The following is a 16,079-nucleotide window of genomic DNA, read 5'->3' as shown; positions in this document are numbered from 1 at the left end:
TTTCTAAGTCCTGTAACAAAATGCACATATCTTTACACAGGTTATGAAGCAACCCTACTCAGGTACTTGTAGATGTGAGTAGATATTCCAAAGCCAGAATCATTTGCAGTTATTTTTACATAAAATGAAGAGTAAGTAAATTTATAGAAAGGACACAACAGCTAAAGGGACAGATATTTCAAGTTCTAACATTTAGTTTGGGCTTAGTGGACTTAGTCTGGACTTCCGTGAGTGCACCACTGCCAGGATTTATGCAGGTCATATAAATCTAGGTGCTCAACTTGCCATCCTTCACCTCCTTCACTTATCCTACCTTGAACTTATGTTTTTACAGACATTCATAGTAAGGAAGTTCTGTAAACTCAGCTTGCAGATGAGTAACTAGAAGCTGGGGTTAAGTGATGACGGAGTTTTCTATAAGTGGTTGCAAGCCACCCACTATAATGTGGATAAACGTACAGAATCCTCACAAAGTTCATTAAATATAATCCTGCTTGCGGTGAAAATGCTAAGAGCTCAGCTGTGCTTCACAATATGTGGCTTTTACACCTAGAGTTTTGAAATCCAGAAGAAAAAGCTGCTGAAGAAACAGTGAGGGACATCTGAAGAGGCTTAAGCATTTAGAGAGGCAAGAAACTTGAAAGGAAAAAAGTGAATAATGCTTTTTCAAATAATACTTTCCCAAGCTCCGCTCATGCTTTACAACGAGATCTTTAGATCTTTAGTTGAAGATCTTGGCTAATCATGATCCAGCTGAACTGAAACTGAGACAAGGCTGCCTTGTTTGCAAGCTGTTCTATAACAGTAAATGAAAAATGTGCAGCCAATATAATTACGTTTTAGAAGAGGAAAGAATTAATAGTATCATAGAGTGAAAGTCTTGCTTATAGCTTGAAAGAAACGGATTATTTATCTTCAGAAATCACTGGAAGAATTGCACAGACTCAGACATGCCCCCAAAAGTGTTACCGAAAGAGTCCTAAGGTTGCAGGTCTGCTACAGTCTCCAGGTTCATACTTATCACTCAATGCATATTGAGCACTGCTTCACACTTTCAACTTACAGAAAAATAACTGGTTTTCCTTTTCAGTGCTGGTGCCCCCAAATGTAACAGTAATGTCAGAGATTACAATAATTTGTTTACACACACAACTCTGACAGCTTGCAGCTTGCTGATAAACACAGGAAAAGGCAAGGAAGGCACCTGTGCTGATGGGTTTCCAGTCCGTTGGTCCAAATCAACAGTCACGTCTGCATTGGCACGTGTCTGAGCCCATTCAGGGTCCTGCCAACCCCACCGGGGTGCTGCACAGTAGGTGGGTAAATCTGCGTAATTCCTGGTCACAGGTCTGATCCTTCCACAATTGCCTTTCCCAGGAGCAGAGATGGTCCTTAAATGATTTCTTCCTCCTCCCCTCCACAGATAAAAGGCTCATCCTGCAAAGTACACACGCATCTTTGTTTTAAATCACAGATACAAAAAGATTTTCATAGTAGACAGATATATAATTATCTGAGGCTCAAAAGCTGTGAAGTGGCAAAGGGTCGAGAAAAATCTGTCCTTAATCATAAGGACTGGTATTCTCAGGCATGAGAACAGAAGCTAGATTTGACTCATAAAATGCGAGTTGACTTGACTGAGGTACAAAAATATGGGCTTAATTCACTAAAAGACTCATCTGGTATTCAGACTAGGCAAATTGCTGCAATAGAAAGTTGATCTGTATCTAGACTTTTTAACATTTCCTTTCCTTTTTGGCATTTTCAGGATTCTTTTATTATCTTTTCTTCTTTTTGCAAGTTGAATTATTGGTTTACAGTGTTTAACAGAGTAAATATCAGAGCCAGACACTGTCTAATAGGACATTGGGTAATGAATAGTACTGATAATATTCTTTAATGCACAGCCAGGCAAGATAAGACTTCTTGAAATGTGCAACTAACAGTAAGAGATAGATGAATACAGAATACAACACTCACTACTTGGGGAGCTGGAGAAGACCACTAAAAGTTCTAGCTTCAGTGATTCTGTAGCAGAGTCAACTCTGCTATGTATTTATTTTTGGCCTGGCTTCATGGTAGAGCCTGAACAAGGAAGCTTTTCACTGATGTGGTGTTCAGACTTCTCGCTAACAATATCTCCTTAGTAAATATACATTTTAAAGATGCAGTAGGAAACTGCAGAATAAAAACAAACCAGTGCAGTCTATGGTGGCACGACAGTGCACTTTCACCCATAGATTGAAAGATAGAACCCTATCCAAGAAGGGTCAGATCAAAATGTGTAAGAAAAATCTTTGTTTTCTTCAGAAATTGTGTGCCATTCTATCTTCAATTTCTGATGCAGAAAGCGTGTTTTTCTATCCCAAGAAGCCTTAGAACAATTAGGGAAATTACTGCAAAGTTCTGCACGTTGCAGTGCAAAGTAGTGGATAGCCACCTAAAAGCTCTTGTTGGCATTTCATTGAATGATTGATTGAGAAAAATGTTCATGCAGCAGTTCATCAAAACCAGGAGTGAAGTACGAACTTCCCTGTTACCTAGCTGAAATATTTTGTTAAGCTAGAAAAAAATATAAAGTAGGTGTGGAATAAACTATCTAGGCAGCAGTAAGGTTTTTAAATGCCACATGAAAATGAGTGCATAAACAGCATATGAATTCACACCTTAAGAAACAAAATAGCAAAGAATGAACAAAGGCATGGATACAAGTGATTTTGAAGCTTTGTGAACTATTCTCATTACAAAATACTTCTGTCTTGTTTTCTGATGACTTAACATAAAAATGGAAATCTCAAGAGATCATACTATAGAATAGAAGCAACAGATGATTCAAAATCTTTGAGAAAAGAGATGATATAAAATCTTTGAGAAAGGATGTACTGAGTAATGTTCTCGGTACCATACTCAGGGCTAGAGAGAGTGCAGAGTGTCAATATGTGTCTGAGAAGTGGCATAAAGAAGAGCAGAGTCAGTTAATTAGGAACCGGGGAAACTTCAAGAAAAAGTGGAACTGACACGAGGGAGGTAGTCTACCCAAGGAAAATTAATTCTATTGATGAAATTTAAAATAAAAATAGCAATGGGGAAGTTTTTAAACTAATGATCTGAAAGCCAGTGTGCTGAAAAGTACACCATTTGAGATGATTCATCTGGTAGTGAAGTTACAGAACCCTGTACTCAAATGAAGCATGGTATATAGGCCAAACCAAAGCAAATTCAAAGAAGTGACAGCAAAAAAAAAAAAAAAAAAAAAAAAAAAGACTGAATGTGTAGGGTCTTATTTAAACAGGCCACAAAAAAAAAAAAAAAAAAAAAAAAGAGATCATATGTATGAATACTTCTATGCAAAGGTTTGAAACCTGAAAGAGAAGGTAGGTAACCTGTAATTGTTGTTTTAAATGAGGATGTTGGCAGGTAGGCTTTCAAAAGGAATGAACATACTCAGTAGGATGTAGAAGTTATGCCTACATTATACTCGACACTGGCACAGGCTCTAACTCTCTTTCAGACAGTTCCCTGGAAGAATTCAGGGGCTTGCAAAAGCTGGAGATGGCTTTAGCAGCCAGCACACAACCATGATATTCTGCAGAAAGGAAGGCAAAGGGTTAAAACTTGGGACGTAAACCTGGCCATACCTGTCTCATCTAGTACCAAGTAGTTCCTAAGTACAAATGATATAGGAAGGAGTATACCAGTGTTTGCCATTTAGAGAAAACAGTCCAAAAAGTTTTCCAAGGCAAGGTGATACTCACAACATGTACTATAGGAATTCAAATACTAAATTGATAGCCTAATAACTAAAATATGTAACCTCAAGATGAAAACAGTACAGGAGACACGACAAGTGTCAAATCTGTAGCCAGGCTTTTATAGGGCCTACAGAGGGTTTTGGAACACTGGCCTCATAAGTCCATTTCGTATGCTTTGCAATTTGGTGTAATAGAGGTACTAGACACATGAATACACATAATAAAAAAGAATCTTTGTGAAGCTAAATTATCATCTTGTAAGTCCTCTTGTGGTTAATAACAGGTTCAAGCGAAGAAGAAAAAGAGTAGAAATAATTAGTTATGAAAATGGAAAAAGTTCCCAATAGAAATTTATTACTAGATCCAGACACCTACACTGGACTTGTGTTAGTCACCACATTGGTGGATGATTTAGGAAAGGGCATGAATATAAAAGGGTAACAAAGTTTTCTGATGATGCTAATTTGAGTAACAAAAATAAAATGATTGCTGAAGTAGAGATCCTTTCAAGAAGGACTTGGCTGAAGAAAAGAGCATAACAAATACTATGGAAAAAGTTGAAAAGGAAATATTCTAATTTTTACAATATACGAGCAACAAACCAAATAAAATTATCCAGTAACAGTTTTAAAGGTAGCAAAGGAGGAACACTGTAACCAACTGCAGAAATCATCGCTCCTAGTTATGGTGGAAACAGATGGGTTCAGAAAACAATTAAGCAAAATTGTTGGGGGAAAAAACCATAAAGACCTATTTATTAACCAGACGTAATGGTTCGCCTCAGGAAGCTGCTAACTTGCAGATTGCTCAAAGATGAGAAGTTGTAATGATGGAAAGTATCACTGTAAACTTGCTTTACCCTTATATTCTCCTCTACACATCTATCCCCGGTCACTCTCAGAGACGTAACACTGATTAGAGGGATCTTTGACCTCTTGCAATATGACCTGTAATATATGACAAAGTAAGCACGAGTCTGATGAAAGCAACAGGACGATATAGTACTTTTGGTCTGATCTTATGTCAGTAGGTCAGTGAACCTGAATACAGAAAATACAGGTCACAGCCTGTAACACGGGTCGGTGTCATTTAGCTTTCATATACGGGAAGTGATACATCACTGAAAACCATCTTCGTCCCTGTTTTGCTTCCCACTCTTCAGCTAACTTCTCTACTTAAAATGCACATTCTGCAGAAGAGAGATTGTTCCTTGCCGCGTGTTGCAAAGGGTAGATCCAGAGCTCTAATTCCCATGAAAACTTCTACTATAAATAACAGGATGTTTTCTACAGCACTGGATGTTTGTGCTAAATTAATCTGAAAGGCTTTTAAAATAACCACATTCTTTATTTAAAAAAAAAAAAAAAAAGCTTTGTGCCTTTTCTTTCTTTTCCTCAAAATACTTCATATGAAAGCATCCATCTTGACTCAGATCGCACCAAAGATCCTGTGCTGTTTCCAAAAGGGTCAGGAGCAGATGCTAGGGAAATTAATTTTAAAAAACAGTTTACATTTGGAGTTATGTTTTCTCTGGCTTCAGAGCTCTCGAGTGCAATGTTGCATCCAAACTGCTTCATTTAACAGCTTTGATGGACTTGCAATAAATTTGCCTTGGCTTCTACAACGAGTTCCCGTATTCACATAAACATGAAGTTAAGAAGAGCTTTTTCTTTTTTACTTATTTAAACTTGTTGACCGGAATTATCATTGGGCGTGCCTTGTCTTATAAAAAATGAGTAAACAGACATCCCTCTTTCGGCTTCCGTACACAATTCAGAGGCCTTTTTGGGAAAGGTGCATTGTAATTTGTTCTGTCGAGGTTGGATCTGTGCCCTGATTATTAAATGCGTTTGCTTTTAAATATTTGTAGACTTGGTGAAGGAGTGAATACTGCAGATGGAACATATTCATTTTCCTAATCAAAGCCAATTTTTTTTCTTAACCCCTTTTAGTACTTGGCTGTTAATAAGCAAATGGCCCAAGAAAAGCATGGAGGAGCAGTGTTATTTTTTTTTATAATTGTACCACCTTAGAAATTATACCTGTAACATACAGGAACGATAAGATGCTAGGCAATTCTGTTGCAGGTTGCGCAGCAGAATTTTCAGTGAGACTCAGATTCTCACATTGCTTTCCATTTATGTGAATTTACACAACTACGCAGTGTATTATTTTAATTTGTATTACAGCAGCATAACTCCACTGACACGAATGAAGCTACTTCTAATTTACAGTAGTGCGAATGAGACTAGAATCAGAATTTTTCACTTCAGATATGTTCTGCATTGGTGGATATTAGTAATGAAGATGGCATGATCTAACCAATTACCGATCATAGACTCACAGAAGCATAGAATTGCCTAGGTTGGAAGGGACCTTTCAGATCCTCTAGTCCAACCATCAACCTATCTCTAAGCACTGCATCTACCCATATTTTAAATACCTCCAGGGATGGTGCTTCAACCACTTCCCTGGGCAGCCTGTTCCAGTGTTTAATAACCCTTAAAGTGTAAAAACTTTTCCAAATATCCAGTCTAAACCTCCCCTGGCACAACTTGAGGCCATTTCCTCTTGTCCTATCTCCTGTTACTTGGGAGAAGAGACCGACCCCCACCTCTCTACAACCTCCTTTCAGGTAGTTGTAGAGAGTGATGAGGTCTCCCCTCAGCCTCCTCTTCTCCAGGCTAAACAACCCCAGCTCCCTCAGCCGCTCCTCGTAAGGACTTATTCTCCAGACCCCTCACCAGCTTCGTTGACCTTCTCTGAACCAACTCCAGCACCTCAATGTTTTTCTTGTGGTGAGGGGCCCAAAACTGAACATGGTACTTGAGGTGGGGCCTCACCAGTGCTGAGTACAGGGGGCGATCACTTCCTTAGTCCTACTCACCACACTGTTCGTAATCACTGCTAAAGACAGAGCAAGTTCTCTTAGCTTTGCCTCATTTTAATGGTGCTAGTGAGCTAATAAATCAATAGACCATAGCTAATATTCTTGCTATATTTGAGTAGCGGTACCTTAGCAAGCTATCGGATTGTTTGAAACAGGATCCTGCTGAACAGGATTCTGCTTTCTACATGCAAAGAGAAAAATGCCTGAGGTTGGTTAAACAAGGTTAATTGCTGGATGCTTCTTATATCACCAGTGGTTCCAAAAATTCGACAGCAGTTTTGAATAATATCTCTCATGTTAAAACTAGGTTTACTTCTTTAACCTGTAATTCATTACTGAATTAATGCTAAGACAAGAAAGGGGCTAAAGGAATTGGGGTGCTGCAAATGCATTGTGTGATGGAGCATCGTTATCTTCATTTGTAAGATCTTCTGATTAATTCATTCTTTTCACAAAAAATACAGTATCCATTTTTCTTTTGTGCCTCCTTACACCTTACGGCCTGGTAGTTGCTACCCTTACTACCCCACTGAATTTTATGTCCGTTTAGATTTCCAAACCTGGCTTTTTCTATCAGTCTTTCTCTCTTGCTCTCAGCTTCTCTCCACTTGCTCATTTACTGTCTTCCCTTCTTTGCTCTTTAGTTGATGATAGCCCATCTGCTTCTCTGGAACTGCTTAGTGCTGCTGCTGGGGAAGCAGCGCTTCCACCTTGAAATACCATTATAGGAGGAAAGATACCAGAGGGGCTTCACAGACAAAACCTGGAACATAACTGACCCAATTGCTCCAGTAAATAAACAGGAAGGCTGGTGGTTTTCTATTGAACTGTCACGTGGCATATTCCATAAGAGAGAGAAAGGGGACAGACAACAGCTGTTAAATGGGAACAGTGAAAGGAAGACGGGAAGGAAGGACATATTCACACAATCCATCGCTACTGCCAATACAGCAGTCTATTTCTCTTCAGCAGCCGTGCTTATGTGGTTTGCTTCCCAAGAATGAAAGCACCTGTTAAAATGTTCAGCAAAGGCTGAACAGAAACCCTTCAGCCCAGCTGCCTCTTAACCCCAGTTTGCAAAAACTTTAAAATTCATTCTGCTTCAATAAAAGGCTCCTAATTTAATATGCTATTAGACTAGTATGGGACTAATCCTCTGAATCAAATAGATTTTCAAAAGAAAGAGCTAGTCTCTAAGATATGAAAAAATGCTGCCTATTTGTGTGATTAATAAAAATGTAAGTCTGCAATAGAATTATTATTATGGAGGGGGAAAATGCGTTTGACAAAGCAATAAACTTGGATGCTGAAATAGGGTTCGTTTGTTCTCTGCGAATGTCAGTTCCTGTGAGCTATAAGATGCAATAAAGCATAAAATTGTGTTTGACTTATATTCACATGGTCTAATATCATATAATAAGTGGCACTGAAAGCCACAAGGCATATCTTCTAGGGCTAATAATGTCATTTCAGTATTTTTAGATTAGTGATGGAAAGTTATGGATTAGAAGAGATACCAATGTATGCGAAACTTGTAGCTAAATAAAGTACCAGACAGTACTTTCCTGAGATAAGAAGATTCATAGATATAACCTTGAATTTATGCTTCTTTTAAATGCTGGGTACCTGGTATATTCTTTGCTTGTAGAAGTTTGTAAAACCACATGTTGAACAGGTTTTGAACTGAAAAAAAAACAGTTAACAAAATAAGAATTACATACTTTTGAGCGTTTGCTGTTCACGTGCATACGAAAGGAACAGATGTGAACTGTGGCACTAGTCTTGAGGCAAATAATATAATTAAAATATAAATCAGCACTAATATACATCAGGTGAATCTATGTTGCTAATTCACTTTCACAAATTAGAAAGCTAGAGGGGACCTCTGGCATGCTACAGGTCATGTGACTTTTCTGAATTAATTCCCATTTCAGCTAGCACTTATCTTTTAGAAAGGCATTCGATCTTGATTTTAAAATGCACAGCTAAAATGAACCAGTTTGAAAAATATTTCCTCAGTAGCAGGGTTTTGCGCATGGTGAGTATTTTCGCTTAGTCAAGTTTCACTCTATATATGGTGTATGCTTCTATATACCTTAATCTGTTTTCACAAGTATACTTATTTATATCATCAAGGGTGACAAGAAGTTTTCTGGCTATAGATTCGCCATAAGAGTGTGTGTTTAGCTGATTATCCCTGATCTTTGGGTCCCCTGCCAACTTCTTCAGGGTCATTGAACAATGAGTGTAACAGAACCAAGAACTGACAGTAGAAACACACAGGCTCAGCGATGATCCTTTGTCTACCATTCCGTTAGTTAGCCCATTTTTAATCTTTATAATGTGTGCCATAATGATTTTTTTACTATCCTGTCTTCCTAATCAGAATGTGCTCTATCAATCAAAGCAAATGTCTTACAGTACTCTAGGAATACAAAATTTATGTAGATTATCAATCTGCATAATCATTTATTTATGTCTTTACCGATCAAACTTGTAATCTTGTTGAAAAAATAATGATCCCTAAGATGTATTTTTCACAAAACCGTGTTGTTTCTTAATATTTACACCTTTTTAATACAAGTCCTTACTACTGGTGAGGGAGGAAGAAAAGAAAAGCACTCTATGTCAAAAAAAGGCATTACTTGTTTCAGACTTTATGGCAAATTGGAAGCAAATATTGTAATTATGGACTAATATTTTAACATATGAAACAAGCTGGAGCATGAGTGTGGTTGTCAGTTACTGATCACCAAATGGTCGTGCTCTAATTCTTTTAATCACTAGCAAAGACCAACACAAGCTCCTTAAATATGCCTGGGTTTGTGTACCAAGTAGACCTGCATTCCCACATTCTCATGAGAGTTTAAATCACTTCTTGAAACTCAGACCTCAACTAACATTACTTTAGGAGTTTTCATTAGTTGCAGAGTGCTGACTCTTTATGATGCTTGCAATGTCTACCTTTCTAATTTATGTAAGATAGGTGCTGATCCTACCTGTATATCCAAGTATGTCTCACTCTTTAACGTAGTCAGCCTAAAAAGTCCACTTAACTTCCCTGTGCAATAGGAAAGGGATTTTTGTTTATTTGACAGGGAACTAAAGCAAAGAGAGCAGATCTATAGAAATAGGTGCCCAAAGGCAGCAGTGGGTGTAGATATACTGCATTGGACTTTGGAGGCAATAGAGAAGGCTGCATACCTGTAAAGAATAATTCAGGAGCCTAAAGTACTGTCTAGAGCTAAGCACTACAGTGTTTATGAATATCTGCCTCTCTATTACACTTCTGTGTTGGAAGTAGAGTCGCACCATAATAGTTCCTGCATTCCTAGGGAGGTGCAGACTCTGCACTGAAATGCTTAACTGAGGGAGCTGTGGCATTTCACAACGGAAGGGGTGCTTACGTCAGACTCATTAAATAAGTCTGCTAGGAACTGAGCAGATTACCTGAATAAAAGGGTTGGGTTTTTTCGGTCAGGGAGGGTCAAGTCCAGACCTATCCCTTCTCTTTCGGGAAACATACACTGAAAATAATTCAAGAAGCAATGACCAGAAGCCAGGAATCCTATCGCACTGTTTAACTAGCACTTCTGGGCTCTCTTGAATTGCCTTCTGCCGGATCAGCTCAATTCAGAATAGCTAAGGGACAGTTGCTGTCTTGAGATCCCAAGCTGGATGTTTGAAACAACCTCCGCGCAGAGAACCTGCGTGCTAGACTCAAGCCTACAGTGAGCTCTCAGTGATCTTCAAATCCGACGAAGCCCCGCGCTTGTCCGATCAGTGCTCTTGAGGATTTCCCCATTGGGGTTAATCCCTCTGTTGTAGCCCCACACTCAGCCCGACTTCCGAAGGGGGCACAGAAAGGAGACAGCCTCATTAGCCACTCGTTTGTAATGGCTCCTTTTGCCCTGCGCTTCCTTACACAGCAGCCTCCCACTGCCTTTAATCTGCAAATATCTTGAATATATACGGTATTTAAGGTAGAAAGGTCTAAAAAAGAAGTGCCTTTGCGAGAGAGGGTGGGAAACCGAGGGGAACGGGAGTCGGAGGAGGGGTGGACCAGCCAGGAGCAGGGTCGGGGGGAGAGATGCGGGGATGGGGAGGAGGAAGATGCGAAGGCGGGGGAAGTGTGTTGGGGTGCATGTGCATGGTTTGGGGAATGAAAATCGGTGTCGTCCGAAACGGACTTGACTTTTCCAGCGGGGGCAGGTGCATGCAACCCACCCTGACCAGCCTTTTCCCCGGCCGGGCTGGGGGGGGCGCAGCCTCCGCGGACGCGGAGGCTGCGCCCCCCAGCCCGGCCGGGGAAAAGGATGATCAGGGCGGGTTGGGGACCGACGCGGATCCCCAGCCTGTTCCCGCATTGGCTCCCGTAAGTTCCCGCGTCATTTTTCTCCCCACACCCCGCTTTTCGCACTGGCAACCACAAGCCTCGATGGACGGGCGGGAGAAAGCTCGGATGCTCTGAGAGGATCTGGTTGTGGTGTTTTGGGGTTTTTTTGTGTTTTGCTTTTTTTTTTTTTTTTTTAACTTCTTTTATTTTTTTTCCCAGCCCCCGGACCAACCCCCAGGGATGTCCGGGATTCAACCCGAGGATGGTTCCCCTCCGTACAGGAATTGGACGAGCGGGTTGGAGCTAAACGAAACGCGGGGGGCTTTTTTAACCCCTTCCTCCGACTACGACGATGAAGAGTTCCTGCGGTACCTCTGGAAGGAGTATTTGCACCCCAAGGAGTACGAATGGGCGCTGATCGCCGGCTACATCGTCGTCTTCATCGTGGCGCTCGTCGGGAACGTCCTGGGTGAGTCGCGCTCCCCCAAAACTTCCCGATCCCCCCTTCCCGAGGTGGGGGTTTGGACAGACGGTGGCAGGAAAACAAGGCGGGGGCGGGGGGAGGGTGTGGGGTTCGCTTCCCCCGCTGAAAACACGGGTGTCCCCAACCGCGGGGGAAAGTTAAGGCTGCGCGGACAGCGTGAAAACCGCGCTCCCCTTGCGCGGGTGGCGAGGGGCCGGCGGAGCTCAACCGGAGGGGACGCGGGGATTGGAGAACCGGGGGCTGCCGGCCGCTTTCCCATCCCTCACCGCCGGGTCGAGGTGTTGAACATCCGTCTGTCCGTCCGTCCGTCCGTCCCCGCCGCCCTGCCCGCCCCGGCCGGCGGCTCCGCCTCTCAGCCCGCCCGGGAGGCTGCTGCTCCATCTCACAGCCCGGCCCGTTCCCATTCATCCGTGAAGGAGGCGGCAGGGGCGGGGGGGGAAACGCGGGGGTTGCCCGCATCCCCCCCCCCCGCTCCCGCCGGAGGCTTTTGCCTCCGGCGGGAGCGGGGGGGGGGGGTGCGGGCAACCCACGCGTGGTGACGGGGAGCCGGTTTACCGCCGTGAGAACCCACTTAGCTGGAGTCGTTTGCCCTTTTTATTTATTTATTTATTTCTTTATTTCCATGGGTGACATTTTCATGAACGGAGCGGCGCGCTAGCCCGCCCAGCCCCGCCATACGGGTCTTCCATCCATTCATGCTTTTGGGTTTTTTTGGTGTGGGGGGTTTTTTTTCGGTTGTTTTTTTTTTTTTTTTTTTCCCCGAAGGATTTATGCGTGGCGGGGCTGTCGCCTGCAAGCGCTCCGAGGGCTCCCCGAGGCGAGATGCAAATAAGACTGCAGCCAAAGGGAAAATTTTGCATGGCTTTTTTTTTTTTTTTTTTCCTTTCAACAGACTTGATGATGCTTCTCCTTTTTTTTTTTTTTTTTTTTCCTCCTGGAATGGTGCGCCAACCGCCTGCAAACATCCAGTATGCACGTTGGCGAAACCAGTGAGTTTTCAGCCAAAAAGAGGTTACCTTAGAGCTGTTCAGAAGCCTGAGCATGTTTTTGCTTGGTCCATTGCTCAGCAGCCAGCCTGACAGGCAGTGGGAAGATAACAGCCCTCGCAAAGACGCTGTACTTTAAAGTGGGAAAAAGAACAAAAAAAAAAAAAAAAAAAAGCGTCCTTCGTTCTAATCTTGAGCAAAGATCATTTTAGGAGGACTACCTGTGCTTACCTATTTCCCTCCACCGGTTCTGTAAACAGGCTGTCCTCTTGCCTTTAAAGATTCCAAGGTCAAATCTTCAGCCCTAGGAGCTCTCACCTGTATACACTTTTTTCCCCCCGAAGACCCCCGAGGAGAAAAGCTTTCTTTGTGCTCCTGCAAATAGAGACCATACCGGTGCTGATGTAGAGCTGCTTCTTCCTGACATTTGCATCCATTATCTTTTTGCTTGGGATGGAAGCTGACATTTGGCAGTCCGCCCACCTTTCCACTGCCTGGACTGCTGCTTTCCGAGCCGTTTGCTCTTTCAGCTGCCTTTGTGCATCACAGGGACCTCACCCACCCAAACTGCTGCTCCTGTTTACGGGCAAGTTGTTTGTGGGAGGTGCAGGTGCAGGTGCTCGTTAGCTGAACACTGTCTCATCTTTATGCAAGAAAGCTCATCCTGCACTGATTGCAGCCTCACGTGATTTTAAGGAGAGAAATGGATGGGGTCTAATGCACTTTCCAAAGACATTTTTGTGAAACTTTATTTGGCTGCCACTGAAAATCTGATATAAAGCAGTACACATTTTGAAGTTTGTGAGAAGTTAATTTTTCCTGCTTGGAAAATCCGTATTCAAGGTTAATCTGTGATTTAGTCATGGACCTTCTTGAAACAGAGAAGAAGTAGTTCTAAATAGAGTTTTAGTGGCTAAGAGTGCTTTATGGTATCATCCTTAATTATTCAGCGTGTTCCTCTGCTTACGTTTGACCAATGCTGCTGGACTAGTGTAGCACGTGAAGTCAATGCTTTGATGCTATTTTGTCCACGTCCCATTCAGATAGCACTTAAGTAACCAGGAAAGACTCTTCCCTTCCCTGTGTGGTACTGAAAAATTATATTTCTGCCTCGTATTTTGATTTGTGCATTCACGTGGGATGAAGAGACTCATTGTGTCCAGCAATAACACCTGTGCAAGTGGAAGGCACAGCACATCCCTCAGATATTAGTAATAAACTAGATTGAAGCATTCTGGCAGTTAATTAACTACCAAGGGTAGAATCAGAAGCTTGAACTTTGATTGACATCTACTGGGCTCTTGAGTGAGCTGCACTGCAGGAATTCTACTTATAATAGCATATAACAAGGTCTGCATTGCTATTTAGCTTTCAGTTTAATTAGGAGAATTGACATACACTGTCCGAGCTGCTGCACAAACCAGCTAAAATGAAAACGGTTAGCAAGTCTCTGCATTTGAATGCAAGCTTCATTATTGCGTTCATGTGCTTCATGTCAATGATTCTGATGTGCGCCCATGTGCTCTGGCTGCTTACCGGAGATTTCAGTGCAAGCCACTGAGGTGAAACAGAAGACGTTTTTAGGACATATTTACATGAACATTCAGAGAACCTGAAAGCCAGATGATAACATCAGTATGCTTTGTCCTATTTTCTTCTTCACGTGGTCACTGTTTATCACTAGAAGCAGAATAGATGTTGAGGATAAGGACTTTCTGTTTTGCAAACAAGACCAAAAGATTTCTTTACCACTGCGCAGCAATGAAACTCTTGCAACCTTCTTTGTACAGCTAGTGCAAAACATAGGACTTCTTAAGGGAGAATGTATGTTGACTGTAGAGTAAATACCTGTTTCTTCTTTATTTGAAAACATCGCATTAAAAACATTAGTAAAAACCAGAAAACTGGATAATTAAAGAAGGAAAGATATTTTTAGGATGTATGGAGGTCTCTGGTTACTGACATGGTCATTCCACAGTAACCAGCTGCAGCAGTTAATAACTGGAATAAGACCACAAGGGATGTGCACAACAATGTACAGCTCCATACATTTAACTCCATTTATACAGGGAGAGAATGGGAATGGTTCTCATTTAAGTTATTCACTGCGTGGGTCAGAACTTTTCTAATGGAATGGTTTCTCTCTGAACGCAGAACAAGCAGCCTTCTGGTGTCCCACCAGCCGGGCTGCTGGGCCTCTTGGCAGCCCTCCCCAGAGCTGGCAGGAGCTGAGATCCTGAGCACACACCGCCTGCCAGCGCCCAGCTTGAAAGTCCTCAGCACTGCTGGCTCCCAAGGCTAAGAGACCATGCAGGACATCAGTGAGAGATGTCAGAAACTTTCTTTACTCACACAGTTTGGTGACACTTGTTTTTCTTTCCAACTCAGAATGAAGCCGCATTTAATTGACAGAGAATTACTGTTCTCTGGATCGCTCTATTATTTTACAGTAACTGCTAGTTATGCTGAGATCTGTACAGAATCCAACTGTGGTCCTTTCCTCTTAGAGTTCATAGTCTGACTCATAGAGCTCAACAGCATTCATTTGATTTTTACACATTATAGTTTGATTTTTTAGGGCTGGAGAAGAAAATGTTTGTGTTTAGTTCTAACACCAGAGTCCTGGTCCAATGCCTATCAATAGGCAACTGTCTCAAATGTGCTCTGTTACCATTTTCAGGTATCTGGTAAATAGTGAGGTCTATGCGTACATGCGTTGGTAGAATTAAGTCATGTGTTCTCTTAAATGGTGCCATGATCTTCATGAATCCTATTTGATGGCCATAGATGATCCGTGTTTCATTTAATCACATTTTAAGTTATTATATTTAATTTTGTCCAGATTACTTGGGGAATCTGGCATTGAAAGGGCTTTACTTTTATAATATCAGCATGACAATCACCTTTATCGGTTGGATGAAAAATAACTAAAGCCGCTTTATCATTTTTAAAAAGATTCCACATGGGGAATGATACAATATTTATACATTTCACCTACCTAAGATATAGAATGTAGGAGCTCAATTTCTGTTAAGAGTTCAAATATCAACTGAAGTACATTGGTATTTGCATAATATGGGGATTACTGGCCAGAAAGAGTGATGCACGTTCTTGTGAGATACACAAAAAGTAGAAAAGCATTAAAAGATGATGCTGATTTGAAATCATGCCCTTTTCTTTTTAGATTCTTATATCGAGATGTATACCTAGGTCCACTCTGTATGCTTTCTGACCAGAGAGTCCGGAGTGGGGACAGCTCTACTTTGCTTTACCATTCGACATAACTGTCGAAAGGCAGCTCTTGCCTAGTGTGAATAGTACAGTCCTGTTGAACCCAACTCTGAAAAAGGGCAATGCCCGAGGCTGAAGGAAGGTGAGCTGTAAGAGACGCTGGATGTCTTGAATGGTTTGGGGTTTGTTTCATTTTACTTTCAAGGCGTACTCCTGATAAACGTGTGAAACTTTAAAGAATTTATCCCCTTTACTTTTAAGTGTGAGTGATAGTTCTGAAGACCAGCTCTGCTATTTGGACCCAAAACAGGTGCAACCTTGATGGTGGCAGGATATGCTGCCTAGCATTAATTTTATACTGTGGGTGGTAGTTGAAAAGAATCATCTATCTATGGAAGAA

General features: G+C 41.7%; 1 protein-coding gene across 2 annotated transcripts in view; it reads left to right on the top strand.

Moving 5' to 3' along the window:
• Positions 1-11,200: 11,200 nt before the first annotated feature.
• HCRTR2 (hypocretin receptor 2) overlaps positions 11,201-16,079 on the top strand; it is a 35,190-nt gene continuing 30,311 nt past the window's right edge. For both annotated transcript variants that reach the window (XM_063331127.1, XM_063331128.1), the window contains exon 1: positions 11,201-11,447. In XM_063331127.1, the coding sequence (XP_063187197.1) occupies positions 11,219-11,447 (229 nt within the window). In that variant the 5' untranslated portion in view covers positions 11,201-11,218. The remainder of the gene's footprint in view (positions 11,448-16,079) is intronic.

This window comes from Chroicocephalus ridibundus, chromosome 3 (assembly GCF_963924245.1).
Source record: "Chroicocephalus ridibundus chromosome 3, bChrRid1.1, whole genome shotgun sequence".
NCBI classification, from domain to species: domain Eukaryota; kingdom Metazoa; phylum Chordata; class Aves; order Charadriiformes; family Laridae; genus Chroicocephalus; species Chroicocephalus ridibundus.
The sequence above is the reverse complement of the archived record's forward strand: the minus strand, read 5'-3'. Positions and strand labels throughout refer to the sequence as shown.